At 38.4% G+C, this 10,846-nt stretch overlaps 1 protein-coding gene across 4 annotated transcripts; it reads right to left on the reverse strand.

Moving 5' to 3' along the window:
• Nucleotides 1-1,802: 1,802 nt before the first annotated feature.
• LOC111250647 (U20-hexatoxin-Hi1a-like) lies at nucleotides 1,803-9,877 on the reverse strand. 4 transcript variants are annotated; one of them, XR_015329049.1, is made up of 11 exons: nucleotides 9,784-9,877; nucleotides 9,226-9,256; nucleotides 8,933-9,025; nucleotides 8,428-8,628; nucleotides 7,982-8,057; nucleotides 7,811-7,877; nucleotides 7,007-7,114; nucleotides 6,846-6,895; nucleotides 5,776-5,849; nucleotides 4,355-4,897; nucleotides 2,530-4,046 (listed from the first exon to the last, which is right to left on the reverse strand). XR_015329049.1 is itself a non-coding variant. In XM_022806149.2 (10 exons), the coding sequence occupies exons 1-10, from the start codon at nucleotides 9,811-9,813 to the stop codon at nucleotides 1,955-1,957; spliced, it is 882 nt and encodes a 293-aa protein (XP_022661884.1). In that variant the 5' UTR covers nucleotides 9,814-9,877; the 3' UTR covers nucleotides 1,803-1,954. The 4 variants fall into 4 exon arrangements, 3 of the variants coding, with proteins under 3 accessions (XP_022661884.1, XP_086847014.1, XP_022661886.1); XM_022806149.2 differs by lacking the exons at nucleotides 2,530-4,046; nucleotides 4,355-4,897 and adding an exon at nucleotides 1,803-2,106; XM_086990888.1 differs by having other exon boundaries at nucleotides 2,525-4,897.
• Between the last annotated feature and the right edge of the window lie 969 nt (nucleotides 9,878-10,846).

Below are 10,846 nucleotides of genomic sequence, written 5' to 3' on the forward strand. Positions count from 1 at the left end.
ACGATATAACGAGATCAGCCGGTTTGAATACACGATTTCAAGCAGACTGATCGTTTCCGGTGCCGTGTGGCAAGTTACCCAACCTTGTTGAGACCAAAGTTTGCCCGCATCTAATATTCGCATTGCAATCCATAGAAAACGTTGCAACATGGCATAATGGGGTTCGTCGTTCGTTGAACTGCTGTCGTTCCATAATTTACGTCGAAACAAGAAAGTCCAGTTACACTTTTGTCCCACGAACCGTACCACACAGTGGGTCGTTGTGAACGAAATCGCTGCTTGGCCCTCACTCTGGCCTTATCTGAATCCCTCATAGCCCCTCATTCGAAAGTGAATTTCATCAGAGAAGACGATGTACTCAAAGAAACTCTAGCACTCATTTCATTCCAACAGGTAATCTGCAAATAAACGATACTTATAGTGCTTTTTGGTTGTGATGGTTGAGTGCGTTGTTTCCCTTAGGACGGGCAAAAATGCAGGTCGTGCTTCAAAATATAAAGTGCTTCTTGATAGGTTAAGTCGTTGAGCACGACCTTGTGTAAAGGTCGTTAGATTAACATGCACACTGTTCCACTTCACAGAGATATTGTGACTTTTTGGCGCGGTCTCATTTTTGTTGCCATGAATTTTTTCATCAACCTTCCTAATGCTGTTTTCGTTCACGAAAAGGGCCGCTGCAAGACCCCCGCGCAAACTGTAATCATATAGAAGAGACTAACCGGCTTTTTATGTTAGTAATGTATTGTCAGGAAGAACAAACGCTGTTCGAATCGTAGCGACCGTCGCCGCAAACCGAAAAATTTAGTGTGTTTACTTTGGTTTAACAGTCTGCTGGCTTTTGCCTCTTTACAAAGCATAGAAGGAAAGAAATAAAATAGAATATTTTAGAAACTATACCTGATTTATATAACCCAGTTATCAAAACGTTTTGAATCCGAGACGATCATTTGAGTGATATAGCGTTTAAAACACAACAACAACAAACATTATCGCTCTAGTATGATCTTGGCACAAATCAACGTTATTTATCGCAGTTTAAATTTCATCGATCGGTAATAGATCTTTCAATGAGTTTGGTGCCACTACTATAGCATCTTAGGGAATCTATGTCACTGCAATAAAGACTGCTACCTTCACTCTCTGCCAATTAAGTCATCCAACCTCTGGCTCCTGAGGATGCCTCCTGAGATTTAGGCGAATTGAAGGCGCGCGATAATACGGAGAGAGGAATCCATCTTCAAACTCAGGGATACTACATAAGCCACATTCACTTGCCAACTACATGCAGCAGTTAAATTGACAGGTTTCACAGACGTTCAGAGCGAGCTAGTTCGTTGGAGAAGTTGAGGGTGAACGTGGATTCGATGACGCATGAGTCCCTGTAAATTACAGCATACGATGATGCCAAGACGGCTGGTGTTGGAGATGCAACAGTTTGTCCAAAAAAGGCATCGCCGACCGCCTAAAAGGCTCTCGGCAGTTCCTGAGGGAACCCCGGTTAAACTGTGTCGCCTATAGCGATAGCCCGAACCGCTCATAAAATGTAAGCTTAGCTATCCGGTCAGGACGTGCTATCCAAGAAATCACTCTGGAGCTGAGACAGCGGTGCAGTACGTCAAAAATGCGGGATGAGGGCATCCCGCCTGGTACCGTTAGCCGAGGGAAACAAGCTAATGCAAATAATTAATATCACAACAGATTGTTTTCAGGTACCTAGGGCCTGGTGTGGAGCCGGCCTTGTTCGATCAAAGATAAAGCTACAATCAAAACATATCATATATATAAAATGAAATCATGTCTAAGAATTTAATAATACACTATATTGTGAATTTCGAGTTACCTAAGCGAAATCACATATGTACGAACTCGTTTCTTTTTCTGTTTTCATTCACTAAGAGTTTTTTTTTTTTGTATTTTTCGTGGTTTAATGCCTCTTTGGAATGCTATCATAAATTTAGCGAGCTCCGTTAGATTTATGTGAGGTAGAATCTTTGTTTCTATCGCTCGTCTCCTCTTTCTTCAGAGTGGTAGGTGTGGTCCTCTGCTCGTCGCTTTCATTAACTTCAGCTAGTTTAGACAGGTACCCATCTGACGTAGTCTGAGGTGCTGAAATCAAAAAATGTTTTATTAGCAACGAAGGCAAAGGTTTAAGTGTAGCCTACGTATGCTAAGATAAAAAAAAATATTGACGTGATGTATTGATTTGAGTGAATGTCTTCTCGCTGAAGAAACTTATGCCTGGTTCCATATCTTCTACAATCAACTTTGCAGGCAAAAATTTGCGAATTCAATCGAGATAATTAGGCGTACAGATTTTGTAAAAATAATGCCGTCCAAGTAAATTTATTCTGACAATACTTTAAGAAATCTTGTCGGGCCCCAGTCTACCTGTTTCAAGTTCACTTACTTCAGGACCATAGTATCGCTTTTTGCTTTAATTTTTTAATAATTTCCTAAAAATTGCTGCCTCATCTTGTTCTTATCATTTCACATAATAATTACTTTTTCTCACTTGTGGCGGGTTTCTCGTAATATTTTTATTTTATACGTTGGCGACTTTGTATAGAAGCATAGACGGAACAAACTTTCGTTTGCTAGACTAGTTTTGGCACGTTTATTATATTATTATTATTACTACGTTTTCTATTTCCTTTTGATTCTTCATGTGTGTTCCTATCATTGTTTGACCTTCCTTTTTCTTTCAAAAAAGCTCGACTTCTTTTCAGATGTTTCTTTAATGTAATTTTTTATGGTTTCCTTCGATGTTCGCTTCCGTACGGCTCCAGATCTTCGCTGGGTGCTTGGTTACAGTTTCCTTCGCTGGTTGCCTTATAAGGTTCAGTGCCTTGTGGCATTTTCCTTGCATCGAATATTTCTTCACTCATACCTTTTGTGCTTTTCTTTGGAACTTTATCTTCCTTCGACTACTTATTTACATTGAATGTTTTGTTGATATTTTCGTGAGCTTCAATTCAATGATATTTTCCGGTTACTTTCTTCTGTAATGTCTTGAGAAGCTCCACTTTTTTTCGTTCCCTTATCTTTCTAGGGTGTCTCCTTGCCGTTATCGTCTTCTGTGACTCCTTCTAAAGTTTCTCGTTCTTTTGGTTATTTAACTTCATTGAATGTTTTTTTACTGTTTTGTTCAGTGACATTTTCAGGAGCTTCATTTTCCTTCGAAGTATTATCTTCTCGTACATTTTCCATAATTTCTTTGCTTTGTTTTTGTTGGCTTTTAAGCTTCGCTTTCTCGCATCATCTTCCATGTTCCCATCAGACGTTTTTTACTGCTGCTATCTTTGTGATCTTCTGTAAAGTCCACTTCGCTTTTGTTCTGTGTTGCCATCAGATTAACTCTTATTATTTTTGCCTGCGTCTTTCATAGAATGCTTCGTATAAATTTATTCTGTAATTTCGTCAGGTGTCCTCCTCCCTGGCTTCCTTAAAGCTTTCATATTTTTTTTTTTTCGACTTTTGAAACTCATCAGATGTTTTACCGCCGCTGTTTTTTTATTTTGTTTTTCTGATACTTCACCATATTGTCAGTGTGAAGGCTTATCACGCGTTCGTTTGACATTCGCTTCCTTAACATATTCAAATATATTAGCACGCTCTGTTGTTTCTTTACGTTCATGGAATTTTTCCCAACCAGTGTGCCCTTTGTTTTATCATCCTCATCAGGTGTTTTTTATCGTTCTGCCATCTGGCCTGCTTCAGGTTTTTCAACTTTTCTTAATTCATTGCCTTCGTTGAACTTCCTGCTTTTTTCTGTGACTCCCTTAGTTTTTTTTTAGCACTGTTTGTTGTTTTAGAATCCTCCTCCTATTATTAATTAGTTTCCGTTTCTGTGTGTGCCTCGATTATTCTATTTCATTGTGATCTTCTGGGGGTCGCTTGGCGGCGTTGTGTACACTGTCTATGTTCGTCTTAATCATGTTTCGTTTCTACATTGGGCCTCTTTAGGTTATTTCAGCTACATTGTTTGCTGGCCGGTTTTACTTTGTTGGTCTGCCTTGGTGCCACTGCCTTCTTTGACCTTGTTTCGTCTGGAAGTTTGTGCAAATACAACGTAGGTAGTACGGTGGATATTTCAAAAGCAGTCGACTAGGCGATGTCTCTCTCATTTAAAATTTGAATGATGACTGACTTATATTTTACGTATAGATTTGGTAACTGGAGAGACCTCGTTATTATTCAAAGACTCATTTTCACAAGCTTTTAACTAATAAAGCTTTAAACGCGACGCGATTGGCTTAACTTCCAGACAGGGTGCTTGCTTGGATATTGAATGAAGCACTGCATGTACCTTGACAATAGGTATATTCGAGCCACCTAGAATACTATCGTTACATACCTTTTATATAAGAACTCCAATGTTAGCTATCTCGCCAGCTCCGATTGCTGCAGGCACCATATTCTGGCCTTTTTATTGGTACTTAATGTATTGAGTCAGTCCTCTGCCAAATACCTTCAGTGGTCAGTTTCGTGAGTGACAGAAAAGCGTGTGTCCCCAATGCTATTTACGTATCGACACGAATTTTAATATATTTGCCCATATACTTTTCCAGGTAGCAACGCAACTGAAGATAATTTTCTTTATGAGATATTGATGAAGGTGTTTACGTACTATCTGGAACACCCGGAGCTATACCCTCCTAGGATTTGTATAATGGTGCCTAAAGGTTGAACTCGCTTGTACTGATGTCTGTCCTGTCTGAAATACTCACTAAACTACTATCTTCAGTTTTCACGGCGAAGGTTCGGGACCGTTATTATAACTACTGTCACGTGTAAAGAATGGCTAAAAATGCACTGTTGTCTGTAAAGTGTATTGCAGTCTTCGTTGTGACGTAGTGTAGATTAGTGATGGATAACGAGCCTCAAGCGAAGATCACACCTATGAAGAACAACGTATTTGGCGCTATTCTCTTGTGTTTCAGTAGACATTACATAATCCCGGTACACTAACAAACCCAAGCAAAAAAAACTAGCAAGGTTAGAGTCTGCTGTTAAGGACAAGGCTTATCTCCTTAGCCATTTGACCTTCGTTCTGTATTTTCTATGGAAAAGTTCCAATCCTATGCAGTCTATAATGCTTTCCCATTAGCGTCAATAAAAACTTACTATCGATATCGAGGTTTACTTAATCATTTACAGATTCACATATATCTTTACCGCCAAATGATGATCTCCAGGAATGAAAGTTTATATCACTGCATTATTTGTACACCTCGATTTGATTTTTTCACCAATTTGTATAATTCTTATCTAATAATAATTTAACCGTAATAAAAAAAATCTGTATATTTGTAATGGATGCACTTCATGGCTGTAGAATGTGATGTTTTTCCACAGTAACTACACGCTGTCCGAAAGACGGCCGCACAAGTTACGCTGAAAAAATGTACCAATACAGGGTGATTTCACAGGTACTATAGTGCCTATTCATAGTCTAGCTCTATACAACATATGAGTCAATAAGATTAAACAAGCTTTGGGTGAGAACAGTAGAAAAAGGTAGCTTTTCTAACAAAGATTGACATATGGAAGGCCTATACACAAAATCATCCACAAGCGTATCGACGTTGACAAACAAATACTGACGTGATGGACTAGATTATAAACTAAGAAACGTTCGATAGCCTAAGAGTTACAGTATCATTATGAATTAAATTGTACGTTTGCAAAATATTACTGGTAATGATCTAAGGTTGCCAGCGTCCTTTATGTGAATTTGTGCGAAACGTCCAATGCAAAGATACTATAGGTACTTACAAGTTTTTTCAGTTTCTTCTGGGCTTTGGTCCGGGTCGAACTTCTTTTGATTCTTCGAACGATGATGCTTTGGCCTGGCTCGACAAAAAAACTTTAGGGTAACTATTTCTTCGATGAAAACTTGACGCAAGAAATCAATAGGGTACGTTTGAACACATTACACTAATATAAAATATTCCGTTGTAATATTTTTTTTAATTGTTTTAAAAAACGTGGAACAAATCACAAATAATTCTATGAAAGACAGAACGTTATTTACACATTATGGTCAAACGGACAATTATCTCTTTCAACCATTTCGCTTTTCTCGTAGCCATCTTGTCTCGTAACTGCTAATTGTCCTTTCTACGACAGCCCTTGGCAGCGTTAGTTTAAGCATGACTTCGGGGACCTAGGCCAAGCAGGAGAAGCGATCACTATGGTATTTGCTCAATGATAAGCCGGACGTTTTTAACCAAATTTTAATAGTTAAAAATAAATACGCGCGCTACATTTACTGCTAGCTTTCTTCTATGACGCTTTTATTTTTCCTTGCAATATGTTCGGATCATCGTTTTTCGTTTTTCCGTTTACGAATATCAGAGCGCAGCTTATACGTGGGAACGGGGTATCTTTGGATTACTACGGTATATTTTTAACCTTCCCCATATATCTTGCATATTTACAGTAGAATGAAGATGTCTCCACTCCCAGCTTCAAAGCTAGACTACCTTCGTGTCCGTCTACTCAATAGGCAACTATGTTACTACTGCATTTCTGTCATCTCTGGTTGCTGTGTACTCATGATTGTTTTAACCATTTACTATATTGAAATCTTCGTTCGTTTCATTCGAATGAAGCTCCAGCTTATGAACTACCCGTAAAGTGGTAGAAAACAACTTGAATGAGCTCATCTTATATAGACAGATAAGATGGCAAGGGAGGCATTCATAGTTACACTGAACGTATATAACAATTTAGTCTGTGACCGTCACCTCATATAAACACACACATATATAGATAATTCAAATACATATTATTTATTATTATTATATATGTCTACCGAGCGTCGCTTCGTCATGGAGTCTTACCTTTTCATACGTCGATGGTAGTCATGTGCATGTTGTTCGAACCCTCTGCCCTGGAAAAAATTTAACGTGGGTTTATTTGAAGGTTTAAATCGTCACACGTTTCGTCTTAGGCACATGTTCCGTATAAGACGCATCCAAACTATTTGTTCGTTCTCTCTCACCTTTTCTTCAGACGATTTGGGTTTCATACCAAACTGGTGATTATGACGGCCTTGGTAATGTAGATTTGGACGTCTAAGGAGTATATTTCGGCTTCGTGATTGTCGGTACTACATAAATTACACATATAAGACATGCAAGATGTGTTATGTTTAGTGAAAAAAAAAAAAACATTGTTATTTTACTGAATACGGAAGTATTGACGCGTTTCAAGTTTTCAGATTTAGCGATGTATCAAACTTCGGGCTTCGATGAGTAAAGATTCGAACCCAATATTCCCATATCAGGTGCTGAGTAAACCTGAACGACTGCGAAAATTAGAAGCATAATTAATGCTATAGAGGAATAATTGGAAAGGGTAACCTGTCAACACGGTTAAACTAGTTTCGGAAAATACGGCGGCGTATTACAGATGGAGGCTTTGTTGGCTTGCTTTTTATATAGCGGTTGCAACTTCACAGCGTCAATGTTTTAGCAACGAGTTTATTCCCTGGATCCTGGTGAAGCCAATCCTTAATAATCTACTGATAGGAAATATCATCATACCCACAGTGATCAAACGTGACTTTGCCATAGGCAGGCACGAGTGATTTCCACTCCACTGATTCAAATCTTGTAGCTCAATTTTGTGGATCTATTCGTTTTCGAAGATGGTTAGGAGCAAACTTTGCAAGCGCAAATTCGATGAACTTTCACGTTCAATTTACCCATAAAGGAAAGTCTTAAGTTAGAAATTTACATGGATAATTTATATTCCATAAAAATCAGTTTCGAAAGGTACTCGTGCACTCAGCTAGGCATCTTACCATAAGTGGGTCTAAGTTATTGTGGCCTTTGATCACATATCCAGTTACTGGGTCGACTGTATCACACCTTTAAAAAAACACGCGATTAGGGACTAGCCAATAAGATAAATTGCTTATCCAAATAAGGAACTATATATACTAAAATTTATAATAGCCTATTTAACTACTAACCAGCCATGCGGAATGCACTGTCTCTTCTGGAAGAACCCGGACTGATCGCATGCAGGAATGCCAGTATACCCTGCCGCTGTAAAGCGCCATCCAGATGCAAGGCAGAAATAGTCGGAGATGAAATTATTTGAACAGCTGATGTGAATGTAATTTCGTCTTGCCTTAATACCATTCACCGTTTGGGAAGAAAGGCAGAAATTAAAAGACCTATGTATAATTTTTATGCGATTCCTTTGGTAGAGCCTACACATTCGTAGTCTAATGTGTATATCTACAGCTTAAACCGGCAATTACGATATAGTAAAGGAGCTGAACAGCGTGCGGTGTGTTGAAAGCATCAGCCATTTTTATGGGACCTTCTACACCGGACAATTGTCTGATTCCAAAAACCTTTGCAGCATCTATGAAGACAGACGCATCGTATATCTGGGTATGTATATTCTGACCCTGTCTGGCGACTTGTTGAGCGCGAACACAGTTGCATGCTTGAAGGTTATCCCTCCAGTCAGTAAGCATGGTGCCATTGATAGCCGCACAGGCACAGAAGCTGCGTCCAATATCAAAGCATTGTCTAGCAGCATAGTCCACTCGGTTGCCTTCGCACTCAGGAATAAACAATTCTTCTAGTTTCGAACGATCAAAACCACCTTAAAGAAAAATGTTATTTTATTTGAGCTATCAACATTGTACAGCACCTTCTCGTTCCATTCTCTGAATGTTCTAAATATAAGGCTTTCTAAGGAGCCCAATTAATCCCAAGCGTCAATAAATAGCACCATGCGACAGGCCGGTCACAATAACCTTGCCACTTCGTACGGGGCCTAGATTATGTTGATTGCAATATAAATTTTACGGGGACTGATGCAATGAATAGTTCCAGTTTAAATTCTCTTGAGCACCATCTTTAAAAACGTTATTAACATCCTGACCAAATTGTGTATACGAACTTACTATTATAGTTCAGGCCAATAAAATCGGATCCCTGCGCGATTCTGCTTTTTGCCCGCACCCTATGCTGGGCGCAATTATGAGTGACGAATTGCCCTGAAATACGTAAACATTCACAATTATTTGACATAATCTGATTATATCAAAGCTATGAATGAATCTGATACTGGTTTTTACTTTTAGTTTGTTAACTAACGGCTCGTAGTATGCTTACGCCGAACCCAATAATATTCAATTTTTACACGTTTATTGATCTAGAGCTAAGTATCGAATTTTCAGAGATGACGATAACATACCTTTGAGGATTCCGTTGAGTACCCCGATAAGCTAGAGAAGCAGTAATAGGTATTTTATACAATGCTTCGACGTGTAGAAGCCTTTCTCCCTTTAGCCTTGAATTTAGTTATCAAATATGGTTTGAATACTTCTTTACTACAGTCAATTTACTTTGTTACGAAGCGTATTATACAGATATTTTGAAAGCCACATTTTATTTAGTATATATGTCTAGCTAAAAAGCACACGCATATATATATATATATCACACGTTTCACGCAGTACGAAAACTGTGTGAACAAATCTGTGAAACTGTGAAACAAATGAAGTTCAGAACTTTCGCGCCTTTTGAAAATTCAAATGGGCACTGAAAATTATCGCAATTTTTTGCTGTTTTGGTGACGTACGGTGTAACCAATAGGGAAAGTAGCAGGATAAAAAGTTGATAAAGTGTAAAAAGCAACGTTGAACACGCATGGCGCAATGAATAATGCTCGTTTCAAAGGTTCATAGAATGCATTTTACCTAAAACTGTTCTACTTTATGGTGTCTTAGAGTAATCGTAAGTATTCACTTACTGATATGACGAGCAGTTTGTAGGTAGCCATTTTCTCCAACAACGAAAACGAAGGACTCGGTGCCAGCTTGATGTATATACATATATATATATATATATATATATATATATATATATATATACAAAGAGTTGACCTTCTAAGGCAAAGAGCTCCGTTGACAAAGAGTCACAACTGCGTTCGATTTGTTGATGTGCTCAAGATTTTTATGATTACGGAAGTAAAACTACAATACGCACGAGCTGGCTTGAGGTGCAAGCAGAGAATCAAATCTCAATTTGTACGAATGCACCACGAGCTTGACCATTCCGAGCTGCAAGACAAAACACGAGTAATGGGCTTGCCTGCATTGCATTACAAAACACAGCGACGTAAATAAGAGTAGTCTTGGTTGTAGTTATGTACTTTTTCGAGGCGGGATATTTAATTAGCTCATCAAGTTAATGATTTCGAATTGATTGTTTCGTTACTGTTACGTCGTGACCAAGCCCAATACGATAATTGAGACTGTACTATAAAAGGCGAGTAACTTCTTAACTATATATGACAATACGCACGCCTGGATCGTGCCTGACGCCTGATGGCAAAATTGCTTAAAGCTACTTACATAAATTAACACACAGGGACATAATTTAGGCCATACCTGTATTGTACGACAGCAACAGCGCCGTCACAATTTGCTTATAAAATATGACGACGATGGGGATCCGTGAGTACCAAAAAAGAGAGAAAATTGAAATTTTGCTTTTTTTTTTTTATCTCTAAGTTAATCCTGATTGTCCGTTGAGGCATAGTGAAGGCCTAATTAATTTTGTGAAGCATGTTGCCCACCTACGTGACCGTTACTAACGTGCTGAAATATCGAAAACTTATAATTTATGTTTCTCATTAGCTTTCAGTTGGATTCTTACGAGATCGATCTTGAAATTTTTGCCAATGAGTCGAATTCCGTCCGAAGCGGTTTGATCGCTATTCGTTTCTAACTGGATAATATCGTTCGGATGATTCGTTAGCTTCTATAGTCCTGTAAATTAAACTAGAGAAAAAAATAAATCCAATTGCGATA

Source organism: Varroa destructor, unplaced genomic scaffold, assembly GCF_002443255.2.
Source record: "Varroa destructor unplaced genomic scaffold, Vdes_3.0 BEIS01000005.1, whole genome shotgun sequence".
Taxonomy (NCBI): Eukaryota; Metazoa; Arthropoda; class Arachnida; order Mesostigmata; family Varroidae; genus Varroa; species Varroa destructor.